Consider the following 27,619-nt stretch of genomic DNA (forward strand, 5'->3'; position numbering starts at 1 on the left):
GTGAAAATTTTACATCTTTCTTACCAATTTGGATACTTTTTATTTTTTTTTTTTGTCTCGTTCAATTGCTGTGGCTAAGACTTCTATGTTGAATGATAGTGGTGAGAGTGGACATCCTTGTCTTGCTCCTGACCTTTGGGGAAAAGGTCTGGTTTTCTTCATTGAGGAAGATGTCAGCTGTGGGTTTTTCATATAAGGCCTTTATTATGTTTAAGTATGTTCCCTCTAAAACTACTTTGTTGAAGATTTTTGTCATGAATGGGTATTGTACTTTGCCAAATGCTTTTTCTGTATCTATTGAAGTGATCATATGGTTTTTATCCTTTCTCTTATTGATGTGATGTATCAAGTTGATTGATTTGCAAATATTGAATTACCATTGCACCCAGGAATAAATCCCACTTGATTGTGGTGAATGATTTTGTTAATGTTGGATTTGGTTTGCTAATATTTTGTTGAGAAATTTTGCATCTATGTTCATCACATATATTTTGCATCTATGTTCATCACATATATTGGCCTCTTTTTTGTAGTGTCTTTATCCGGTTTTGGTATCAAGATAGTGCTGACCTCATGGAATGAATTTGGAAGTTTCCTTTCCTCTTCTGTTCTTTGATATAGTTTGATAAAAATAGGTATTAACTCATCTTAAATTGTTTGGTAGAATTAATCTGTGATGCCATCTGGTCCTGGGCTTGTGTTTGTTTGGAGATTTTTTATTACTGATTGAATTTCATTGCCGCTAATCTGCCTGTTCAAGTTTTCTGTTTCTTCTAGCTCCAGTGTTGATAGGTATATGTTTCTATGAATTTATCCATTACTTCTATGTTGTCCAATTTATTGGCATATAATTTTTCAAATATTCTCTTAGAACCTTTTGTATTTTTCTGGTGTTGGTTGTTATTTCTCCTTTATTATTTGTGATTTTGTTTATTTCAGTCCTCTATTTTTTTTTTTTTTTGGATGAACCTGGCTAGAGTTTTATCAGTTTTGTTGATCTTTTCAAAGAACCAGGTGCTGGTTTCACTGACCTGTTCTATTGTTTTTTTTTTAAACAGTTTCTTTATTATCCATTTTTGCTCTAATCTTTATTGTTTCCTTTCTTCTGCTGGTTTGGAGTTTTGTTTGTTGTTCTTTTTCTAGCTCCTTTAGGTATAAAGTTAGGTTGTTTATTTGAGATTTTTCTTGCTTCTTGAGGTAATGCTGTAAACTTTCTTCTTAGAACCACTTCTGCTGCACCCTCCAAAATTTGGACTGTTGTGTTTTCATTTATTTTTGTGTACTTTTTGATTTCTTCTTTGATTTCTTGGTTGACCCATTCATTGTTTAGTAGCATGTTATTTAATCTCATGTATTCGTGCCCTTTCTAGATTTTTTCTTGTGTTTGATTTCTAATTACATAGTGTTGTTTTCAGAAAAAATGTATGGAATGACTTCTACTTTTTAAAAATTTGTTGAGACTTGTTTTGTAGCCCAATATGTGATGTATTCTGGAGAATGTTCTGTGTGCAGTTGAAAAGGATGTGTATTTTGCTGTTTTAGGATGCAATGTTCTGAATATTTCTCTTAACTCCATCTGATCCAGTGTGTCATTCAAAGCCACTGTTTCCTTGTTAATTTTCTGTATGGTTGATGTGTTCATTGATATCAGTGGGATATTAAAGTCCTCTACTGTTATTGTAATATTACTGATTAATTCCTTTATGTTTGTTTTTAACTGTTTTATCTATTTGGTTGCTTTCATTTTGGGTGAATAAATATTTACAATTGTTATATCTTCTTGCTGGGTTGCCTTTTTTATTATTATGTGGTGTACTTATTTTTCTCTTGTTTCAAAGTCTATTTGGGGGATGCCTGGGCGGCTCAGTCAGTTACGCATATGACTTTGGTTCAGGTCATGATCTCGCAGTTTGTGAGTTTGAGCCCCGCATCAGGCTCTGTGCTGACAGCATGTAGCCTGGAGCCTGCTTCTGATTCCATGACTCCTCTCTCTGTCCCTCCCCCACTCACACTCTGTCTCTCTCTCTTAAGAAATAAATTTTAAAAATTTAAAAAAAAACATTAAAAAAAATAAAGTCTATGTTGTCCAATGAATTTATTGCTACCCTGACTTTCTGTTGACATCCATTTGCTTAATAACTGTTTCTCTACCCTGTCACTTTAAATCTGCAGGTGTCTGTAGGTATGAAATTAGTGTCTTGTAGGCAGCATATAAATGGGTCCTGTTTTTTATCCATTTTGTCACCCTTTGATTTTGGTTGGAGCATGTAGTCCATTTACTTTCCAAATAATTATTTATAGATATGTAATTATTGTCATTTTGTTGCTTGTTTTGTGGTTGTTTTTGTAGCTTTTCTCTGATCCTTTCTTCCTTGCTCTTTTTCATGGTTTGCTGGCTTTGTTTGCTGATATACTTGGATTCTTTTTGTTTTTTTGGTTTTTGCATATCTGTTACTGTTTTTGATTTGTGCTTACAGTTAGCTTTGTATACATCATCTTCTGTATACAGCTGTCTATATTAAGTTGATGGTCATTTACGTTTATACCCATTATTCATTCCTCTTCCCTTCCCTCATATTTCAAGTATATGGTATTATATTTTACATTCTTTTATTTTGTGAATCCATTGACTGATTTTTATAGGTATACTTATTTTTATTGCTTTCGTGTTTCCTACTTTTTATACTTTTACTTATGGTATTTCCTTTCCACTCAAAGAGTCCTCTTTAACATTTCTTGGGTGGTGGTTTATTTCTCATGAGTTCCTTTAGCTTTTGTTTTTCTGAAAAACTCTTTTCTCTCCTGTTCTGAATGATAACTTTGCCAGATAGACTATTCTTGTCTGCATATTTTTCCCATTCAGCACTTTGAATATACTATGCCATTTCCTTCCAACTGCAATGTTTCTGCTGAAAAATTCACTGATAGCCTTATGGGGTTTCCTTTGTATGCAACTTCCTTCTTTTCTATCGCTGTTTTTAAAGTTCTTTATCACTTATTTTTACCATTGGTGTAAGCAAGTTAAGTAGTGAATGTGGGCACTGTGCTGGTTCCTGCAGGTGGCCCTGTGTGTATGCTTAGGGACAGGGGAGATAAATGACACATGCCAGCACTTTTTTTCCTGGAGAGGTCATTCTGAGATCCCTGTCCTTCCTGGACATGTTCTGAGATGAGTAACTAGCTCTCCCTCCTGTATGCCACAGGCCTTTTTCAAACTGCGGCTTCTACACTATCTCTACTGGGTGTTTTTCATGCTGTCTCTTTAAGGGTGAGGATACTGCTGCGTATTGCTCTCTGTGCTCTCCCAGAACAGAGCTTGCTGATATTTAAAATTGTAGGCTTGAGCACTGGGTGTTGTATGGAAACCAATTTGACAATAAATTTCATATTTAAAAAATAAATAAAATAAATAATGATAGAAAAAAAATGTAGAATTTAAGTCTCTCTGGTTTTAATAACTCATGAAATTCTGCTCCTCTTACTTTCAAAGCCAAATGTTATGGGGGGGGGGATTAATCTTCCCGATGTGGGATCCCCAGCATGATAGTCTGTTTCTCACCCTTCTCCATACTGGTGGCTCCCTTTGCACCATTAACAACTGTGGTTCGTTTTACTCCCTACTGCATCTCTTTCCTTCCTACCCTCTTCTATGTGGCCTCTTCTTTACTTTCAATTGTGGAGTTTGTTCTGGGTTCATTTTTCTAGGTTATTTACAATGATGTGATTGTTATCTAGCTGTAGTGGTGGGATGAGGTGAGCCAAAGGTCCTCTAAGTCTGTCATCTTCCCAGGCTTCCCAAGTGCTATTTAAAGATGGACTAAAGCTGCAACCCCTCATCCTCCCCCCCAAAAAAAAGTCAAAGTTCAATGTTCACATTCCTGCAACCATTTCTAACCCCTGAAGTTTATGCTATTTTGGGGGAGGGGAGGTAAAGAGTTATATGGGTGAAAGAGTGCATATATTGTTTTGTTTTACTTTTTTTCTGGAGTGGGACAGGTGCAGGGAACAGGGATTAGAAAAACACTATTTTAGGGGGGATAATCTATGCATTCTTTGAAAGTGATATTTTCCTTACCTTGTTATTTCCCAGCCCTCTAGCATCCTTGCCATTTAACTTCTCGGTCAGATTTTACTGAAAAGAATCTGGGATGAAATAGGAACAAAGATGGATATCAATAAACTAGATTTAATTTTAGCCCTTTTATTTATTAAGGGATTCTATTGAACTATTCATGGAGTTATTTAGGCCTGTTGTATCTCCTTGAGACCCATCCTATCATCAGCAATAATAACACTACAGGTTTATTGCTTGTTTATTATATATCATCCACTGTGCTGAGATCACTTTACTTCTATTATCTTACTTAATACTAACAATCAGTATGGGCATGGTACTGTTATTATTTTAATTTTAAACAGTAGGAAGTTGGGGTTTAGAAAGATGAAATGACTTGCCTGAAATCATAAAACTAGTAAATATCAAGGCCTGGATTTGATCTCAGGCAGCTTGGTTTTAGTATTCTTACTCATAACTATCGTATATACTGATGCAGGACCATCAAGTGCAATGGTCAAGAAAGAACTTTTGAGACATTTTATAGTGCAAAAACATTCTTTTATTATACCAGGGGGACAGGACCTATGGGAAGAAAGAGCTACACTTGTGAGGAGTGACTGATTAATACTTGTAAGCTTGTGGAGGGAGGAGGGTAGAGGTAATATAATTTTCTAAGGAATTTCTGCATGCTAAAAGTAGGGTTTATGGGACCTTGGAGGTCCGTCTATTGTCAAGATAAGGTTGCTTTTAATCCCTAATGAAACAACATTAAGGCATCCATGAGTTCCTGGAAGAATGTCAAGCTCTGTATTAGACATGGAAGGGCTGAGAGGTGCTGTGCGCTACACAGACTGGCGGGAGGGAGCCGGGACAGAGGGGTGGCCCACTGGCCAAGCAGAGACCCCGGGTCTGGCTGGCAAAGACGGAGGGGCCGGACGGAGTGTGTTCAGACAGCGAGTGGGACTTAACATCTGGAGGGTTATAAGTTAACAGCTCTGCTCAGAGAGCAGGAAGGCTGGAGGACAATGGGAGGGAGAGTTGCTGACCCCCAGGATGACAGAGCTCAGTTTGGCGGGGAACAAAGGCGCTAGCCAGGACCATCTCCCTCGCCCATCCCCCAGCCAAAATCCCAAAGGAACCGCTTCCTGCTAGGGAACTTGCTTGCACCTTGCAAACACCCAACGCTGTGCTTCTGCGGATCCACCCCTCCAGCTGCGGGTCTGACTCCTTCCCGCTGCCGCAAGGCCGATCCCAAAGTGGATGCCCTAAGGAGAAATGAGCTGAGCCTGCCCCTCCCGCCCCCTTGCACCATGCCTATCCACCCCAGCTAATAAGTCAAATCCCAAGCACAAGCCTGGCAGTGTGCAAGTAGCCCAAATGGGCCACGCCACCCCACAGTGAATCCCGCCACTAGGAGAGGGGAAGAGAAGGTACACACTAGTCTGACTGTGGCCCCAGTGGTGGGCAGGAGGCAGATATCAGGTCTGACTCTGGCCCCGCCCACCAACTCCAGTTATACAACACAGCACAGGGGAAGTGCCTGCAGGTCCGCACCACTCCAGGGACTATCCAAAATGACCAAACGGAAGAATTCCCCTCAAAAGAATCTCCAGGAAATAACAACAGCTAATGAACTGATCAAAAACGATTTAAATAATATAACAGAAAGTGAATTTAGAATAATAGTCATAAAATTAATCGCTGGCTTGAAAACAGTATACAGGACAGCACAGAATCTATTGCTACAGAGATCAAGGGACTAAGGAATAGTCAGGAGGAGCTGAAAAACATATAAACGAGATGCAAAATAAAATGGAAACGACCATGGCTCAGATAGAAGAGACAGAAGAGAGAATAGGTGAACTAGAAGATAAAATTATGGAAAAAGAGGAAGCTGAGAAAAAAAGAGATAAAAAAGTCCAGGAGTATGAAGGGAAAATTAGAGAACTAAGTGATGCACTAAAAAGATATAATATATGCATAATTGGTATTCCAGAGGATGAAGAGAGAGGGAAAGGTGCTGAAGATGTACTTGAAGAAATAATAGTTGAGAACTTCCCTGATCTGGGGAAGGAAAAAGGCATTGAAATACAAGAGGCACAGAGAACTTCCTTGAGACGTAATTTGAATCGATCTTCTGCATGACATATCATAGTGAAACTGGCAAAATACAAGCATAAAGAGAAAATTCTGAAAGCAGAGAGGGATAAACGTGCCCTAACATATAAAGGGAGACCTATAAGACTCCTAACTGATCTCTCTTCTGAAAGGTGGCAGGCCAGAAAGGAATGGCAGGAGATCTTCAATGTGGTGAACAGAAAAAATATGCAGCCGAGAATCCTTTATCCAAGATGTCTGTCATTTAGAATAGAAGGAGAGATAAGGGTTTTCCCAAACAAACAAAAACTGAAGGAATTTGTCACCACTAAACCAGCCCTACAAGAGATCCTAAGGGGGATCCTGCGAAACAAAGTACCAGAGACATCGCTACAAACATAAAACATACGGACATCACAATGACTCTAAACCCTTATTTTTCTATCATAACACTGAATGTAAATGGACTAAATGCACCAACAAAAAGACATAGGGTATCAGAATGGATAAAAAAAACAAGACCCATCTATTTGCTGTCTGCAAGAGACTCATTTTAGACCTGAGGACACCTTCAGATTGAGAGTGAGGGGATGGAGAACAATCTATCATGCTACTGGAAGTCAAAAGAAAGCTGGAGTAGCCATACTTTTATCAGACAAACTAGACTTTAAGTTAAAGGCTGTAACAAGAGATGAAGAAGGGCATTATATAATAATTACAGGGTCTATCCATCAGAAAGAGCTAACAATTATAAATGTCTATGTGCCAAATATGGGAGCCCCCAAATATATAAAACATTTACTCATAAACATAAGCAACCTTATTGATAAGAATGTGGTAATTGCAGGTGACTTTAACACTCCACTTACAGAAATGGATAGATCATCTAGACACACGGTCAATAAAGAAACAAGGGCCCTGAATGATACATTAGATCAGATGGACTTGACAGATATATTTAGAGCTCTGCATCCCAAAGCAACAGAATATACTTTCTTCTCGAGTGCACATGGAACATTCTCCAAGATAGATCACATACTGGGTCACAAAACAACCCTTCATAAGTATACAGGAATTGAACTCATACCATGAACACTTTCAGACCACAATGCTATGAAGCTTGAAATCAACCACAGGAAAAAGTCTGGAAAACCTCCAAAAGCATGAAGGTTAAAGAACAACCTACTAAAGAATGAATGGCTCAACCAGGCAATTAGAGAATAAATTTAAAAATATATGGAAACAAATGAAAATTAAAAGAGAACAATTCAAATGCTTTGGGATGGGGCAAAGGCAGTCCTGAGAGGAAAATACATTGCAATCCAGGCCTATCTCAAGAAACAAGAAAAATCCCAAATACAAAATCTAACAGCACACCTAAAGGAAATAGAAGCAGAGCAGCAAAAACACCCCAAACCCAGCAGAAGACAAATAATAAAGATCAGAGCAGAAATAAACAATATAGAATCTAAAAAAACTGTAGAGCAGATCAACAAAACCAAGAGTTGGTGTTTTGAAAAAATAAACAAAATTGATAAACCTCTAGCCAGGCTTCTCAAAAAGAAAAGGGAGATGACCCAAAAAGATAAAATCATGAATGAAAATGGAGTTATTACAAGCAATCCCTCAGAGACACAAACACTTATCAGGGAATACTATGAAAAATTATATTCCAACAAACTGGACAACCTGGAAGAAATTGACAAATTCCTAAAAACCCACACACTTCCAAAACTCAATCAGGAGGAAATAGAAAGCTTGAACAGACCCATAACCAGCGAGGAAATTGAATCAGTCATCAAAAATCTCCCAACAAATAAGGGTCCAGGACCAGATGGCTTCCCAGGGGAGTTCTACCAGATGTTTAAAGCAGAGATAAAACCTATCCTTCTCAAGCTATTCCAAAATATAGAAAGGGAAGGAAAACTACAAGACTCATTCTATGAAGCCACCATTACTTTGTTTCCTAAACCAGACAGAGACCCAGTAAAAAAAAGAGAACTACAGGCCAATATCCCTGATGAATATGGATGCAAAAATTCTCCATAAGATACTAGCAAAGCGAATTCAACAGCATATAAAAAGAATGATTAACCAAGATCGAGTGGGATTCCTTCCTGGGATGCAGGGCTCTTTCAACATTCACAAATCATCAACGTGATACATCACATTAATAAAAGAAAAGATAAGAACCATATGATCCTGTCAATCGATGCAGAAAAGACATTTGACAAAATTCAGCACCCTTTCTTAATAAAAACCCTTGAGAAAGTCGGGATAGAAGGAACATACTTAAACATCATAAAAGCTATTTATGGAAAGCCCACAGCTAACATCATCCTCAATGGGAAAAACTTTTCCCCTGATATCAGGAACACGACAGGGATGTCCACTCTCACCGCTGTTATTTAACATAATGTTGGAAGTTCTAGCATCAGCAATCAGACAACAAAAGGAAATCAAAGGCATCAAAATTGGCAAAGATGAAGTCAAGCTTTCACTTTTTGCAGATGACATGATATTATACATGGAAAACCCGAGAGATTCCACCAAATGTCTCCTAGAACTGATACATGAATTCAGCAAAGTTGCAGGATACTAAATCAATGTACAGAAATCAGTTGCATTCTTATACACTAATAATGAAGCAACAGAAAGATAAATAAAGAAACTGATCCCATTCACAATTGCACCAAGAAGCATAAAATACCTAGGAATAAATCTAACCAAAGATGTAAAAGATCTGTATGCTGAAAACTATAGAAAGCTTATGAAAGAAATTGAAGAAGATATAGAGAAATGGAAAAACATTCCGTGCTCATGGATTGGAAGAATAAATATTGTCAAAACGTCAATACTATCCAAAGCTATCTACACATTCAATGCAATCCCAATCAAAATTGCACCAGCATTCTTCTCAAAGCTAAAACAAGCAATCCTAAAATTCATATGGAACCACAAAAGGCCCCGAATTGCCGAAGTAATTTTGAAGAAGAAGACCAAAGCAGGACGCATCACAATCCCAGACTTTAGCCTCTACTACAAAGCTGTCATCATCAAGACAGCATGGTATTGGCACAAAAACAGACACATAGACCAATGGAATAGAATAGAAACCCCAGACCTAGACCCACAAACGTATGGCCAACTACTCTTTGACAAAGCAGGAAAGAACATCCAATGGAAAAAAGACAGTCTCTTTAACAAATGGGGCTGGGAGAACTGGACAGCAACATGCAGAAGGTTGAAACTAGACCACTTTCTCACACCATTCACAAAAATAAACTCAAAATGGATAAAGGACCTGAATGTGAGACAGGAAACCATCAAAACCCTAGAGGAGAAAGCAGGAAAAGACCTCTCTGACCTCAGCCATAGCATTTTCTTACTTGACACATCCCCAAAGGCAAGGGAATTAAAAGCAAAAATGAACTACTGGGACCTTATGAAGATAAAAACCTTCTGCACAGCAAAGGAAACAACCAACAAAACTAAAAGGCAACCAACGGAATGGGAAAAGATATTTGCAAATGACATATCGGACAAAGGGCTAGTATCCAAAATCTATAAGGAGCTCACCAAACTCCACACCGCAAAAACAAATAACCCAGTGAAGAAATGGGCAGAAAACATGAATAGACATTTCTCTAAAGAAGACATCTGCAATGCCAACAGGCACATGAAAAGATGCTCAATGTCGCTCCTCATCAGGGAAATACAAATCAAAACCACACTCAGATATCACCTCACGCCAATCAGAGTGGCCAAAATGAACAAATCAGGAGACTATAGATGCTGGAGAGGATGTGGAGAAACGGGTACCCTCTTGCACTGTTGGTGGGAATGCAAATTGGTGCAGCCACTCTGGAAAACAGTGTGGAGGTTCCTCAAAAAATAAAAATAGACATACCCTATGACCCACCAATAGCACTGCTAGGAATTTACCCAAGGGATAGAAGAGTACTGATGCATAGGGGCACTTGTACTCCAATGTTTATAGCAGCACTCTCAACAATAGCCAAATTATGGAAAGAGCCTACATGTCCATCAACTGATGAATAGATAAAGAATTTGTGGTTTATATACCCAATGGATTACTAAGTGGCAATGAGAAAGAATGAAATATGGTCTTTTGTAGCAACGTGGATGGAACTGGAGAGTGTGATGCTAAGTGAAATAAGCCATACAGAGAAAGACAGATGCCATATGTTTTCACTGTTATGTGGATCCTGAGAAACTTAACAGAAACCCATGGGGGAGGGGAAGGAATAAAAAAGAGGTTAGAGTGGGAGAGAGTCAAAGCATAAGAGATTCTTAAAAACTGAGAACAAACTGAGGGTTGATGAGGGGTGGGAGGGAGGGGAGGGTGTGGGTGATGGGTATTGAGGAGGGCACCTTTTGGGATGAGCACTGGGTGTTGTATGGAAACCAATTTGACAATAAATTTCATATATTGAAAAAATAAATAAATAAAATTGAAAAAAAGAATAAAAAACACAAGAAAAAAATAAATACATAAAAATAAAATCCACACTTACTCTATTGAATATTTCAAACAGTAAAGTATAAGATACATCTGATCGCTATCCCAGATTGTAACAATTTTCCCAGGTGTATTCATGAAACACAATTTTCTTTCATACTAGTTGTGGTATGATTAAAAAAACTGAAGACTGAAATTTGAAATAGATGTTTTAACTCTGGGTAAAATTTTAGGTTTTCCCTTGGTATTTTTGGTTTATTTTGTTTCTGGTAAGTTTTTTGCAAGACTTAGAAACAACTGATTTTGTAGGTTTTAGTTTGATATTCAGTTGTTTAGAAAAACTCCGGTGAAGGAGCTCTAGGTAGGTACAATTAAAATAATCTAATTTTCAGGTACTAAAGCAAATTAAGGGCCATGAATAAACCTCTCTCTGAATATCTCCAAACAAGTAAGAGTGTGGTTCTCCCCTGAGATTCATTCATTTTGTACAGTTATTTCAGTTATTTTAGATATTGCATCTCCACACATGATTTCACCAGTATCAATCTAAGAAAATATATGTTTATTATTATCAAATCTTATTTAAACCTTTAACACCTGTATTTTTAGAATGTGTGTACATATTTTTCCTGTTTTTAAACTTCCGTCTAAGTTTATTATTACTTGGATAATTTATCATTTTGTCTTTCTTTTAATGTTTATTTTTGAGACAGGGACAGAATATGAACGGGGGAGGGACAGAGAGGGAAACCCAGAATCTGAAGCAGGTTCCAGGCTCTGAGCTGTCAGCACAGTCAAACCCACAAACTGTTAGATCATGACCTGAGCTGAAGTTGGACGCTCAACCGACTGAGCCACTCAGGCGCCCCACTGTCTCTCTTTTTTTTTTTAATAGAAAACAAATGAGCATTAGGTATTTGTTAATGAAAATATTCTCTCATTGCTATACCCTGTGCTTCTATGAAAAAATAATAAAATATAATTATGTAATGAATGCCTCAATGTGTTACACATTGAGTTGTATGTATATGGATATGAGCTGAAGTTATGAGTGACAGTGTACATTCCAGTGGCTCACATCAGTGGATGTTGAAATCAATTACAAAGCCCCAAGACCAACTTTTCTGATTTCACAATTTTGTCTGTGATCTGTTTTGTCAATGACTCATGTTGAGACAAAAGCTTTCCTCTAGGCAGCAACCAAATTGGATCTCAATTTTTTTTTTTATTAGTAGCTTTTTCAGAGTTTAATATTTTGGTCTTTATTCTAAATCAGCCTCCCTACCCCCACCTCATTATTTGACATTGATAATTTTTTAGTGTTCTTAGAAACATCTTTATCATGTGTTCTTACACACTTCATTGCATCCATTGAAGAATGTGTATAACTATCACTGTTATAATACACTCTTCTAAGTATATGTAAAACACTTTTAGGATACACATTCTAAGTAATATGTAAACAGTGTTCTTCCAAACATCTTTGTTAGAAGTATTCTTAAACACCATTCTACATGTATTGCAGAATATGTATAACTTCTATTGACTGATAGAATATTAACCTCTATATAGTAAGCAAGTATCATTCTTAGAAATACCTTTATTACAAGTGTTCTTAAACACTTCACTATATGCTTTGCAGACTGTATAGATATCATTTACTGATATTACACTATTCTGAGTATATAGAAGTAGCAAACTTTTATAATTTAAATAGCATCATAAGCCATTTAAAAATTAAGAAACATATTTCCCACAAAATGTACATACATACATAAATATAAAAATTAGCACATCCCCTTGGATTCCAAATATATATAAAATGTATATGCATTTACTTTGGATTTTCTACATTTTTAGTCTCATTAAAGAAGATAACATTAAGAATTAATTTTGTGTATAATTTAAAATGCCATTTTGGGTATAATTCTCAATATTTAAAGTTATAGCTTGCTTATTTAGCTTTATAATTGTTTAGCATTTTTTCAAGCCAGTTTATTTCAACTTTCTTTTTATTTTATTTTATTATTTTATTTTATTTTATTTTATTTTATTTTATTTTTTTCTTACTGTATTTTAAATTGAGTCCTCTTGGATGTATTGAGCATCTTTCTTATGTTTGACTGTTGTTCTATAACATAAAATGAAAATGCTAGTTTTCTGTTGGTGCCAGGTTTGTTTTCTACATTTGAAATTCCTGGATGTCTTTGGAATCTAATTTTGTAGTTTCTTCATAGTAGTATGTCTAGGCTTCATCACATATGGTTTGTATGACTTGCTAATTTGAAGAAGCTCTCAGTTAAAATGCTGTTGCTTGAAATTCAGTAAATGAAGAGTTTTAAAATGCATTGGGTGTCTTTTTTGGCCCTTTTTTATTACAAGTATATACCACTTTCTTATAAAATATAGAGAGATGAAATTTTCTTAATTGTTGAGTTTTAGGAAATTTTAAATGCTTTTGGCTGTATAAATATTTCTTTAATTTTCAGTTGTGTTATTGGTTTCAATAATTTAGCCTATTTGTGACTAATATAATTCAACAATATATATATATTTTCCTTGAATTTTCAGTATTTTTTGCCCTCTTCTAGATAAAGTCATAGCCCATACAAATAAGAAACCCAATTAGACCCAAAATAGTATTGTATTAATCTATATACAATATGGTGGATTTTAAGAACATAAAGAATTGACTGGTGAAGTTAAATAACATGCTACATACAGTGTTAGGAAACACGAGATTGCAGTTTTATTGTGCAGGATATGAATGTGTGAAAACATTGCCCCATCACTCAAATTCATTCTGATCTTTCATTTCTTTTATTAACTAAAGCCTACAATATTTCTCATTCACTTAACTCTTGGGGCATATTTCTTTTAGTTTAAGATACATGATATTAACATTTTTTGTGTGTTTCTGTTTAGTGTCCTAAAATAAAATTGTAAGCTCTCTAAATGCAGGGATTGTGTTGTGTGTCTTCCTGTCCCCTGAATTTGTAACAATTATTATGCACATAGAAATCATTTATTAAATCTTTGCGGAACAAATGAATGAGTGAGATTAAGGAATGGTGAGCTGTACATATGGATTATGATCTTTGCAAAAATTCACAGTTGTGGATAACTGACTGCACTTAGATTACTCTGAGATTGTGGCCAGCTATATCTTACATGGCATTCTAGAAGGTATTTTGTGGGTGTCATAAGTAGTCATTTCCAATTTTAGACCATCTCAATTACTATGAGAAGTAGTATGACATAGTGGTTAAGAGCATGAGATCTATAGTCAAACTTCTTGGCTTTAAATCCTAACTCAGCCACTTACTAGCTTTGTATCCTTTGTTAAGTGACTTACCTCTCCTTGAGTCAGTTTTTGCATCTGCAGAGTGCAGATAATAGTAGTTCCTTTGTCAGAAAATTTGTAAGAATTGAGTTAATATATGAAAATTGTTTAAAATGGCAAATATTAGTTATTATTATTACAGTGGGTCTTGCAGCTTCTTAAACTAAGAGAAAAAACTGATCATTTTTATATTTATAAACAAAATATACAATCTACTCTTAATGGCTTATGTCAATCCATGCATATACAATGGGGTCATGGCTATATAAATTACTCACATATTTGGGAAAATAAATTTAAAACATATACAAACGCATGCACATATTCATTCATATACACAACATTTAAGAATAATACTGTGACTCAAACTTATAAATCAATATTGTTAATATTAAGCTCTGACGGGACAAAGTGACATGGGATAAAAATAAAAACCGGGTAGGTGTGGATGTGTATGTCATATAAATCAATTTGAAAGTTACATATTTTCTTATTGATAGCTTAGTATTCAAAAAATTTATCCTTGGAGGTAATTTGAACAGCACTACTATGAATTGTGAAAATACATCAAAATATAAATGGTTTTACAAACCTGGAAGCTTTTGTGCCAGATATTGAGAATGAGCTTTCTGCCTTTCATTGGTGGTATCACTTTGAAGGGGCATGCTAATTGTGGAATTGTAATCAATTCTTAGGCTTACTAAATGTCTCCTTGGACATTTGCCACGGATTTTTTGCATCATGAACATTTAGCTTCTTCAGTCTTCATGCTTCCTTACAGAAATGGCCTCGTCTCTGATTTGCAAGCTTTATATGCTTATAGCTGATATATATTAATCATACCAACCTGATAATTATGCCATTAATGACTCAAAAGGCCTATATATAAATGAAGACCAAATGATATGTATAGATTCAATCCAGAATCCTGTAATAAAAGGATGCAGGCTATCGGTTGGTGAAGGCATGCAACTAGTTTCAGGTCCATAGTTATTATCTGGTCCATATGCTTTCTAAGGAAGTTTTAATAAAAGGATTTATAAAAACAAGGCAAAGTAACCTAGGAGAAATAACTGACATGTACTACATCAGATACTCAATCATCTATAGAGACTAAGTTATTTATTTAATTTGTATACATCGCACTTATTTAATTTATTCCTACAATCTAGTTGACAGTATATTACATTTCAGTGCAAGTATCTGTTGCAGTTCATAAACAGAATGTGACACTGGGGGGTGTCAAATATTCAAGGCATTACTATTCACTTTCCATATACACATGAAGAGTAAAGAAAAGATCAAATCCCCTCTGATAAATCATTCAACATTCAAATATATTTACTGAGTAAAGTTTCAAGTACATATGAGTTCCATCCATAATAATATATATATCATTCTTTTGGACAAAGCTATATATAATTTTCTCCTAGCCAATTGATAGCATGAGAACTGACTCATAGAAATTTCAGTTTATTTTTTATCATATTTAACCAGTGTAATGGAATAAGTACAGCAAAGTCTTCTATAAGTTAATAGGAAGATTACCTTGAGAAATTCAGCTTTCAAATTTATTTTGACATAGTTACACAGCTTCCCTCAAATAGCCAAAGCAATCCTGAAAAAGAACAAAGCTGGAGGCATCACAATTCCAGATTTCAAGTTACATTACAAAACTGTAGTGATCAAAACAGTATGGTATTGGCACAAAAATAGACACATAGATCAGTAGAACATAATAGAAAACCCAGAAGTGAACCCATAGCTATATGGTCAATTAATCAACAAAGCAGGAAACAATATATAATGGGAAAAAGACAATCTCTCCTCTTGATATTTTTTATTTACTTTTATTCACTCATATATGTACTCTTATAAATCAAATACTGAATTATTTCTCTCTGCCCAATGAAAGGAAGTAATAGCCTGAAAAATAAGCTGAGACATACACCCAAGTTTAGGTAGGTACTTTGTAACTCTGAATTATATTGTTGGTTATTTTATAGCATGGAACAGAGAAGTGTTCTCTGTTATAATGTTCCAATGGATGGAAATGGGAAATCTAAATAATAAACTGACAAAAGTTGAGTTATTCCAGGTGGCTTTACTTTAAAATTTTTTAAATTCAATGAAAAACTTTACTAATTTATGAGTAATCAAAGGGTAAAACCAGTCTAAATATGTAGCAATAAAGAATTACAAAAATTTAAAATAAAAGAAATATACTTTTATGCCTTTAAAGGGTAGGTTGTAATAAGAATGAAACTAACAAGCACCAAAAAGAATCTTATTAAAACATGGGCAGAAAAAATTTTTAAAGAAAAAACAGGCAGAATACCTGAATAGACATTTTATGAAAGAATACCTGCAGATTGCCAACAGACACATGAAAAGATGCTCAACACCATTAATCTTGGAAATGCAGACCAAAACCATGATGAGATATCACCTCACACAAGTCAAAATGGCTAAAATCAAGAAGACAAAAAATAGCAAGTGTTGGTGAGGATGTGGAGAAAAAGGAACTCTCATGCACTGTTGGTGGGAATGTAAATTGGTACAGTCACTGTGGAAAACAGTATGGAGGTTCCTCAAAAAATTAAAAATAGATATGCTATATGATCTAATAATTCCACTATTGGGTATTTACCCAAGGGAAATGAAAACATTAACTCAAAAAGATATATGCACCCCTATGTTTATTGCAGCATTAGTTACAATAGCCAAGAATGGAAGCAAACTAAGTGTCCATCAATAGATGAATGGATAAGGAAAATGTAGTATATATATATAATGTGGTATATTATTATGTATTATATATGTGTGATACATTATAAGATGAATGGATGAGGAAAATGTTATATAAATCATATATTATGATTATATATCATATTATATAATATATATAATGGAATATTAAACAGCCTTAAAAAAGATTAGATTGTGTTATTTGAGACAACATCAATGGACCTACTTAAGCTAAGTAAAATAAGTCTGACTGAGAAAGATAAATACCTTATGATTCCACTCATGGAATCTAAAGATAAAAATTTAAAAAAGAATAAAAAAACAAAAAGCACAATCAGAGCTACAAATACAGAGAAAAAAAACTGATGGTTGTCAGAGGGGAAGGATGTGGGGGGATTGGAAAAAATGGTTGAAGAGGAGGGGGAGATACAGGCCTCTAGTTATGAAATGATAAAGTTATGGTAATATGGCACAGAGCAAGAGGAATATGGTCAATGATACTGTAATGATGTAATGGGACAGATGGTACCTATACTTATGGTGAACATAGCATAATGTATAAACTTGTCAAATCACCAAGTTGTACAACTGAAATTAATGTAACATTGTGTGTCAACTATACTCGAATAAAAGATAAATTAAATAAAAAGAATGAAACTAACAAAGTAAATTTATCAGAAGTCATTGACAGGACTTGTTTTAATAAATAGGTAAGAATGCAAATATTATTTAATTAGCATATGAGTATAGTGAAGTGTATACCTGTATTTGACAAGCTTTCTGTTTATTTATTTATTTATTTTGAGAGAGAGTGAGAGAGAGTGAGCACGAGTAGGGGAGAGGCAGAGAGAGAGAGAATCCCAATCAGGCTCCATGAGTCAGCACAGAACCCCATATGGGGCTTGAACTCACAAACTGTGAAATTATGATCTGAGCTAAAATCAAGAGTCAGAATTTTAACTGATTGACCACCCAGATGTCCCTGTACTTGAGAAGTTTTAAAAGCAGTTTAAATATTCCTCATGAAATGCTATTTATATTATCTAATTCTTTAGCAGATTATCTAAAGATATTATAAAGGTAAACACTCTCCTGAGTTATTTTTAAAAAATCAAAGTAGTAAGATCTGTATTAATCAGCTTATATCATTAGTTCCCAGGATATTAGCCACATTCACTTTCATAGGGAAGTTCATCAAATTTCAAATAAATTATGTTAATCTAGGACCATTTCCACTGTACCCTTACTCTTACTATGTGTAACCAAAGAAGAATGATAATTTCATAATTTAGTCTTCTTATTTTAAGTTTAGGTAGCAGAAAAAGAGAGAGAGAGGGAGAGGGAATCCCAAGCAGACAGCACAGAGCCCAACTATGGACTCTAGATCGTGAACATTGAGATCATGACTTGAGCCAAAATCAAGGGTCAGACGCTTAACGACTGAGCCACCCAGGTGCCCCCATAATGTATTTAGTCTTCTGATGCCTTTAGTTATTCATATAAGCTCAGCTTTCTTTTATATCAGATTAAGTTAATTTTTCTCCATTATTTAATATATATTGTTTTACTTATGGATCTTCTAATTACTTCTTTCTAAATAGAGCTAAAGAAATGGCAGAAGCAGGTTACTAAAATATATATGTGAATAATTTTGGATTTTTCCCTCTTAATTATAGTTATGAAGCAGTTTACCCAAGAGATTGTACCCTCCCCAAATAGTTCACATATATTAACTATATGGATTCTTAATTGATCAAATTCCAAATGTTAAAGCAGTCACAAGTCAAGAAGTACATTTTATCTCAGTTCTGTGAAGTCCATATTCAATATTATTATAACAGATTATAAATATACTTTCAGTTATAATCTCTAAATATAGGTGTATATTTAACAGGGTATCTTTTATTAATTAAATTTTCTACTTAAGCATTTCTGTGAGGGCCTACAAAAATCTGTCCTTCCTAAGCCTTTCTAACTAAGGACGCTGAATTTAAGATGGAGTGTTGGAATAAAAACTGTAAGTGGCTCATTGATAATAAGAAAAAAGGCACAAGTAATTCTATACTGGTTGAATTAGATAGTTGTCTTTAAAGGAGGTATGGTCTCTATTTTCTTTGACATTTCCTCTACCTCTTTTGTCTTTTTTCAGAATTGAATTATAATTTTCTGATATATGGAGAACACTTTGAAAGAGCAAAAATCAATGGGGAGAAGCTACTTAACATTACTCGGCAAAAACTTAATGAACTTGGCATAATACAGACTGACCACCAGGACATCATATTAAAAGCGGTTGCTAATATTAATAAAAAGGTGAGTATAGCACTGTCCTAATTTGCCTTTCTTTTTAATTAACAAAAAATGAATTAAAGAAAAGAGTGTGTTTCCATCAGATACGTGGTCTACAGTGAATTTCAGTTTTTTGCCTTTCTAGTTCAAAAGTAATTATGACTGATATGGTCTCTAATTACTCTGTGGATCCTTCATAATCCTGTATTTCAATCATGGCACTGTCTTAAGTGGTTGCTGTTTCTTGCTCCGCCGTCAGGATAATGTGTCCCATCATTCCTGGGAAAACTCAGAGATATTCTGCCTAAACTGAAGGTTATTCTGCCTTATAGAATTGAAAGTGAGAGATGGAGGTTCTAAGAAATAAACTCACAAATTTTTATAAGATCAAAGGATTGAGAGAATTGCTATATCCACTGAATCTGAAAATGAATCAAAGAATGATAAAAGAGTTATCAAGGCCAGACACAATATTCTAGACAGTTGTCTTTGCACCTAGAAATAGAGTGGTCACTTTATATAATAGCTCAGTCAAACCAAAACTCAATAATAAATACAAAGGACAAGTCTGGAACTCATTAACAAAGATGAAGTAGATTTGGATTTTTTCATTATTTCAGGACTGTGATCAAAATCCATCTACCTATTCAACAAATATTGATTGAGGACCTTCAATTACTTGAATAATTCAAGCAATATCATATGCCTAATTGTGTCTACTGAGTTTCATTTTCCATTATTTTTATTTTTTTAAACTATATTTACTTATTTTGAGAGTGAGAGAGTGCAGGAGAGGCAGAGAAAGAGGAGAGAGACAATCTCAACCAGGTTCCGCACTGTCAGTGCAGAGCCCAATGTGGGGCTGAAACTTACAAACCAAGAGATCATGACCTGAGCTGAAATAAAGAGGTGGACGCTTAAATGACTGAGCCACGCCCCTAAATTTTCATTTGACAGGCTTAAAAACTATTTCTTTCACAGTACAACCTATTTCACTTAGCATAATACCCTCTAGGCCCATCCATGTTCTTGCAAATGGCTAGATCTGGTCCTTTTTGTTGCTGTATAACATTTCATTGTATGTATATACCACTTCTTTAGTCATTCATCTATCAGTGGACACTTAGGTTGCTTCCATATCTTAGCTATTGTAAATAAAGTCATTTTCTTTAGGTAAATACCAATTAGTGGAATTTTTGAATCATATGGTATTTCTATTTTTAGAAATTGGCTGTACTAATTTATATTCCCACCAACAGTTCATGAAATTTCCTTTATTTTCTATACTGTCACCAACATTTGTTATTCCTTGTGTTTTATTTTATCCATTTTGACAGGTGTGAGGTAATGTCTCATTGTGGTTTTGATTTACATTTTTGTGATGATTATTAATGTTGAGCATTTTTTCATGTATCTGTTGGCCATCAATATATCGTCTTTGGAAAAATGTCTATTTAGGTCCTCTGCCAATTTTTACAATGGAATATTTTGGATCCATAAAGAAGAATGAAATCGGGCTGCCTGAGTGGCTCAGTCGGTTGAGCATCCGACTTTGGCTCAGGTCATGATCTCACAGCTTGTGAGTTCAAGCCCCGCGTCAGGCTCTGTACTGAAAGCTCAGAGCCTGGAGCCTGCTTCAAATTCTGCATCTCCCTCTCTCTCTACCCCTCCCCTGCTCACACTCTGTCTCTCTCTCAACAATAAAAATAAACAATATTTAAAAAAAAAATGAAATCTCTCCATTTGTGACAACATGGATTGACTTAGTGGGTATTGTGCTGAGCAAAATAGGTCAGACTGAGAAAGACAAATGTCATATGATTTCTATCACATGTGGAATCTAAAAAACAAAACAAATGAATAAACAAAAAAAGCAAAATCAGACCTATAAAAACAGGCAAGAAACTAATGTTTGACGGAAGGTGGGCAGGAGAATGGGCAAAATGGGTGAAGGGGAGTGGGAGTTACAGGCTTACAGATATGGAATGAATAATTCCTGGCAATCAAAGATGTAACATCAATGATATTGTAGTAGCATTGTGTGGTAACAAATGGTAGCTATACTTGTGAATATAGTATCACATATACAGATGTTGAATCACTCTATTTAGGACTGAAACTAATGTAACATTGTGTGTCAACTATAATAAAAAATAAAAATAAAAGCTATTTCTGATGGATTTAAAATGTTCTAATATGTCCTATTGATTTTTGAAAACTCTTATCCTTCTACTTTCTCTTTAAGGTCAATGTGTACTCCTTTTTAAAGTAGTCTTTTTGTATCTTTTCCATCATAGCCTTACATGAGTATGATGATATGTATATTTGATTCTACTTTATATCCCATTAGGTTAGGTATTCAATTGAGACTATTAAATAGCAAACACCATGAGAATCCTTGCATACTGCATGAACTGATTTACTGTGTCATTGGAAATGGTTTATTTTCTTTTTCTTTCTTTTTTTTTTTAAATTTACATCCAAATTAGTTAGCATATACTGCAACAATGATTTCAGGAGTAGATTCCTTAGTGCCCCTTACCCATTTAGCCCATCCCCCCTTCCACAACCACTCCCATATTTGTTCTTCTAATTTATGAGTCACTTATGTTTTGTCCCCCTCCCTGTTTTTGTATTATTTTTGTTTCCCTTCCCTTATGTTCATCTGTTTTGTCTCTTAAAGTCCTCATATGAGTGAAGTCATATGATTTTTATCTTTCTCTGACTGACTAATTTCACTTAGCATAATACCCTCCAGTTCCATCCACATAGTTGCAAATGGCAAGATTTCATTCTTTTTGATTGCCGAGTAATACTACATTATATCACATCTTTTTTATCCATTCATCCATTGATGGACTTTTGGGCTCTTTCCATACTTTGGCCATTGTTAATAGCTCTGATATAAACATGGGGGTGCATGTGTCCCTTTGAAACAGCACAGCTGTATACCTTGGATAAATTCCTAGTAGTGCAATTGCTGGGTCATAGGGTAGTTCTATTTTTAGTTTTATGAGGAACCTCCATACTGTTTTCCAGAGTGGCTGCACCAGGTTGTATTCCCACCAACAATGCAAAAGAGATCCTCTTTCTCTGCATCCTCGCCGACATCTGTTATCGCCTGAGTTAGTGTTAGCCATTCTGACAGGCATAAGGTGGTACCTCATTGTGGTTTTGATTTGTATTTCCCTGATGATGAGTGAAGTTGAGCATTTTTTCAAGTGTCAGTTGGCCATCTGGATGTCTTCTTTGGAGAAGTATGTATTCATGTATTTTGCCCATTTCTTCACTGGATTATTTGTTTTTTGGGTGTTGAGTTTGATAAGTTTTTCATAGATTTTGGGTACTAACCCTTTGTCTGATATGTCATTTGCAAATATCTTCTTCCATTCTGAAGGTTGCCTTTTAGTTTTGCTGATTGTTTCCTTTGCTGTGCAGAAGCTTTTTATTTTGATGAGGTCCCAATAGTTCATGTTTGCTTTTGATTCCCTTGCCTCTGGAGACATGTTGAGTAAGAAGTTGCTGCAGTCCAGATCAAAGAGGTTTTTGCCTGCTTTCTCCTCGAGGATTTTGATGGATTCCTGTTTTACATTGAGGTCTTTCATCCATTTTGAGTCTATTTTTGTGTACGGTGTAAGAAAGTGGTCCAGGTTTATTCTTCTGCATGTCGCTGTCCAGTTTTCCCAGCACCAGTTGCTGAAGAGAGTGTCTTTATTCCATTGGATATTCTTTCCTGCTTTGTCAAAGATTAGTTGGCCATACATTTGTGGGTCCATTTCTGGGTTCTCTATTCTGTTCCATTGATCTGAATGTCTGTTTTTGTGCCAGTACCATACTGTCTTGATGATTACAGCTTTGAGGTATAGCTTGAAGTCTGGGATTGTGATGCCTTCTGCTTTGGTTTTCTTTGTTAAGATTGCTTTGGTTATTCAGGGTCTTTTCTGGTTCCATACAAATTTTAGGATTATTTGTTTTAGCTCTGTGGAGAATGCTGGTGTTATTTTGATAGGGATTGCATTGAATGTGTAGATTGCTTTCAGTAGTATCAACATTTTAACAATATTTGCTCTTCCTATCCAGGAGCATGGAATCTTTTTCCATTTTTTTTTTGTATCTTCTTCAATTTCATTCATCAGCTTTCTATAGTATTCAGTGTATAGATTTTTCACCTTTTTGGTTAGATTTATTCCTAGGTATTTTATGGGTTTTGGTGCAAATGTAAATGGGATAGATTCCTTAATTTCTTTTTCTGTTGCTTCATTGTTGGTGTATAGGAATGCAACCCATTTCTGTGCATTGATTTTATATCCTGCAACTTTTCTGAATTCATGAATCAGTTCTAGCAGTTTTTTGGTGGAATCTTCTGGGTTTTCCATATAGAGTATCATGTCATCTGTGACGAATGAAAGTTTGACCTCCTCCTGGCCAATTTGGATGCCTTTTATTTCTTTGTGTTGTCTGATTGCAGAGGCTAAGATTTCCCATTCTATGTTGAATAACAGTGGTGATAGGGGACATCCCTGTCTTGTTCGTGACCATAGGGGGAAAGCTCTGTTTTTTCCCCATTAAGGATGATATTAGCATTGGTCATTCATATATGGCTTTTATGATCTTGAGGGTTTGTATCAAGAAAGGATGCTGTATTTTTTCAAATGCTTTGTCTGCATCGATTGAGAGGATCATATTGTTCTTGTCCTTTCTTTTATTGATGTGATGAATCATGTTAATTTTTTTGCGGATATTGAACCAGCTCTGCATCCCAGGTATAAATCCCACTTGGTCGTGGTGAGTAACTTTTTTTAATGTATTGTTGTATCCGGTTGGCTAATATCTTGTTGAGGATTTTTGCATCCATATTCATCAGGGAAATTGGTCTATAGTTCTCCTTTGTAGTGGGGTTTCTGTCTGGTTTTGGAATCAAGGTAATGCTGGCTTCATAGAAAGGGTTTGGAAGTTTTCCTTCCATTTCTATTTTTTGGAGCAGCTTCAAGAGAATAGGTGTTAAGTCTTCCTAAAATGTTTGGTAGAATTGCCCTGGAAAACCATCTGGCCCTGAACTCTTGTGTTTTGGCAGATTTTTGACTGCTAATTCAATTTCCTTACTAGTTATGGGTCTGTTTAAATTTTCTATTTATTTCTGTTTCCGTTTTGGTAGTGTATATGTTTCGAGGAACTTATCCATTTCTTCCAGATTGCCCATTTTATTGGCATATGATTGCTCATAATATTCTCATATTTTTGTTTTTATTTCTGCTGTGTTGGTTGTGATCTCTCCCTGTTCATTCTTAATTTTATTTACTTGGGTCTTTTCTTGTTTCTCTTTGATCAAACTGGCTAGTGGTTGATCAATTTTGTTAATTCTTCCAAATAACCAGCTTCTGGTTTCATTGATCTATTCTACTGTTTGTTTGTTTGTTTGTTTGTTTGTTTTTTGGTTTGGATAGCATTAATTTCTGCTCTACTCTTTATTATTTCTTGTCTTCTTCTGGTTTTGGGTTTTGTTTGCTGTTCTTTTTCCAGCTCCTTATGGTGTAAGGTTAGGTGGTATCTGAGATCTTTCTTCCTTCTTTAGGAAGGCCTGGATTGCTATATACTTTCCTCTTATGACCGCCTTTGCTGCGTCCCAGAGGTTTGGGATTGTGGTGTTATCATTTCATTGGCTTCCATGAACTTTTTAAGTTCCTCTTTAACTTCTTGGTTGGCCCATGGATGCTCTTTAGTCTCCATGTATTTGTTACTTTTCCAATTTTTTTTCTTGTTGTTGATTTCGAGTTTCATAACATTGTAGTCTGAAAATATGCACGGTATGATCTCGATATTTTTGTACTTGCTTAGGGCTGCCTTGTGTCCCAGTACATTGTCTATTGTGGAGAACGTTCCATGTGCACTGCAGAAAAATGTATATTCTGCTGCTTTAGGATGAAATGTTCTGAATATATCTGTTAAGTCCATCTGGTCCAAAGTGTCATTCAAAGTCATTTTTTCCTTGTTGATTTTTTGATTAGATGATCTGTCCATTGTTGTGAGTGGGGTGTTGAAGTCTCCTACTATTATGGCATTACTATCGATGAGTTTCTTTATGTTTATGATTAACTGATTTATATATTTGGGTGCTATCACATTTGGTGAATAAATGTTTACAATTTTTTGGTCTTCTTGGTAAATAGACCCTTTCATTATGATATAATGCCCTTCTGCATCACTTGATACAGTCTTTATTTTTTTTTATTTTTTTAATGTTTATTTATTTCTGAGACAGAAACAGAGCATGAATGGGGGAGGGGCAGAGAGAGAGGGGGACACAGAATCCGAAGCAGGCTCCAGGCTCTGAGCTGTCAGCACAGAGCCCGACGTGGGGCTCGAACTCACAGACTGCAAGATCATGACCAGAGCCAAGCCCGGACACTCAACTGACTGAGCCACCCAGGCACCCCAATACAGTCTTTATTTTAAAGTCTAGATTATCTGATACAAGTATGGCTACTCTGGCTTTCTTTTGTTGACCATTAGCATGATAGATGGTTCTCCATCCCCTTATTTTCAATTTGAAGGTATCTTTAGGTGTAAGTGGGTCTCATGTAAATAGCATATAGATGGATCTTGTTTCCTTATACATTCTGTTACCCTATGTCTTTTTGTTGGAGCATTGAGTCCATTGACGTACTGAAATATATGAATTTATTGCCATTATGATGCTTATAGAATTGGAGTTTCTGGTGGTGTTCTCTGGTCCTTTTAATCTTTGCTGCTTTTGGTATTTATTTATTTATTTATTTATTTATTTATTTATTTATTTATTTTTTCCACTTTTCTCCCCACAGAGAGTCCCCCTTAAAATTTCTTGCAGGGCTGGTTTAGTGGTCACAAACTCCTTTAATTTTTGTTTGTCTGGGAAGCTTTCCATCTCTCCTTCTATTTTGAATGACAGCCTTGCTGGATAAAGAATTCTTGGCTGCATATTTTTCTGATTCAGCACATTGAATATATCCTGCCACTCCTTTGTGGCCTGTCAAGTTTCTGTGGATACGTTTGCTGCAAACCTGATCTGCCTTCCCTTGCAGGTTAGGGACTTTTTTCCCTTGCTGCTTTCATCATTCTCTCCTTGCATGAATATTTTGTGAATTTTACTATGATATGTCTTGTTGATGGTCAGTTTTTGTTGAATCAAATGGGGGCTCACTGTGAATCCTGGATTTCAATGTCTGTGTCTTTCTCCAGGTTGGGAATGTTTCCACTATGATTTCCGCACATAACCCTTCTATTCCTATTTCTCTCTTTTCCTCTTCTGGGACCCCTATGATTCTGATGTTGTTCCTTTTTAATGAGTCACTGATTTCTCTAATTCTTAAATCGTGCACTTTTGCCTTAATCTCCCACTTTTTTAATGCTCCTTTATTCTCCATAAGTTTGTCCTCTATATTGCTGATATCTCTGCCTCATCCATCCTTGCTGCAGTGGCCTCTATTCGAGATTGCAGCTCATTTATAGCATTTTTTATTTCATCCTGACTAGTTTTTACTTCAATATCTGCAGAAAGAGATTCTAATCTATTTTCGACTCCACCTAATATTCTTATTATCATGATTCTAAATTATGGTTCAGACCTCTTGCTTGTATCTGTGTTGGGTAAATCCCTGGCTGTTGTTTCTTTGTGCTCATTCTTTCGGGGTGAATTCCTTCATTTCATCATTTTGAAGGGAGAAAAGGAATTAATACAGTAGAAAAAAGAAAATAAATAAAAATCCCAAGCCAAGGAAGATGGCAGCATAGGAGGGAGCTGGGCTCACCTCATCCTGATGATCACTTAGAATCCACCCACACCTGAGTAAATACCCCAGAAAACCGCCAGAATCTAGCAGAATAGGCTCTCTGGAGCCAAGCATAGACCAGAGTCCTATGGAAGAGGATCCCCCTGAGCTAAGACGCCAGATCCAATCAAAGTAGCACCACAAGCCTGGAAGTGTGCAAGTAGCCTGTACAGGGGACACAGCACTCTACAGTGAGTCCTGCCCTTGGGAGAGGGGAAGAAAAGGTACACACCAGTCTGACTGTGGCCCAGCCAGCAGTGGGCTGGGGATAGATATCAGGTCTGACTACGGTCCCACCCACCAACACAGGTAACTCCAGACAGCACAGGGGAAGTGCCCTGCAGTTTGGTGCCACCACAGGGACTACCCAAAATGATGAAATGGAAGAACTCCCCTCAAAACAAACTCCATGAAGTGGCAACAGCTAACGAATTGATCAAAAACTATTTAAGAAATATAATGGAACAAGAATTTAGAAGAATAGTCATAAAATTAATTGCTATGATTGAAATAGGTATAGGGGATAGCAGAGAACCTATTGCTACAGAGATCAGGGGATGAAGAAATAGTCAGGAGGAGCTAAAAAATGCTATAAATGAGGGGAAAATAAAATGGAGGCGACCACAGCTCGGATTAAAGAGGCAGAGGAGAGAATAGGTGAATTAGAAGATAAAATTATGGAAAAAGAGGAAGCTGAGAAACAGAGAGATAAAAAAATCCAGGAGTATGAGGGGAGAATTAGGGAACTATGTGATGCAATAAAACGGAACAATATCCGTATCATAGGAATTCCA

The 27,619-nt window shown here is 35.7% G+C and overlaps 1 protein-coding gene across 2 annotated transcripts in view; it reads left to right on the top strand.

Annotated features, from left to right (window-relative positions):
* The window catches only part of LOC106983764 (uncharacterized), a 415,282-nt gene that overhangs the window by 74,834 nt on the left and 312,829 nt on the right, over positions 1 to 27,619 (top strand). For both annotated transcript variants that reach the window (XM_027053762.2, XM_027053763.2), the window contains exon 4: positions 18,878 to 19,041. In XM_027053762.2, the coding sequence (XP_026909563.1) occupies positions 18,878 to 19,041 (164 nt within the window). The remainder of the gene's footprint in view (positions 1 to 18,877; positions 19,042 to 27,619) is intronic.

This window comes from Acinonyx jubatus, chromosome X (genome assembly GCF_027475565.1).
Source record: "Acinonyx jubatus isolate Ajub_Pintada_27869175 chromosome X, VMU_Ajub_asm_v1.0, whole genome shotgun sequence".
NCBI classification, from domain to species: Eukaryota; Metazoa; Chordata; class Mammalia; order Carnivora; family Felidae; genus Acinonyx; species Acinonyx jubatus.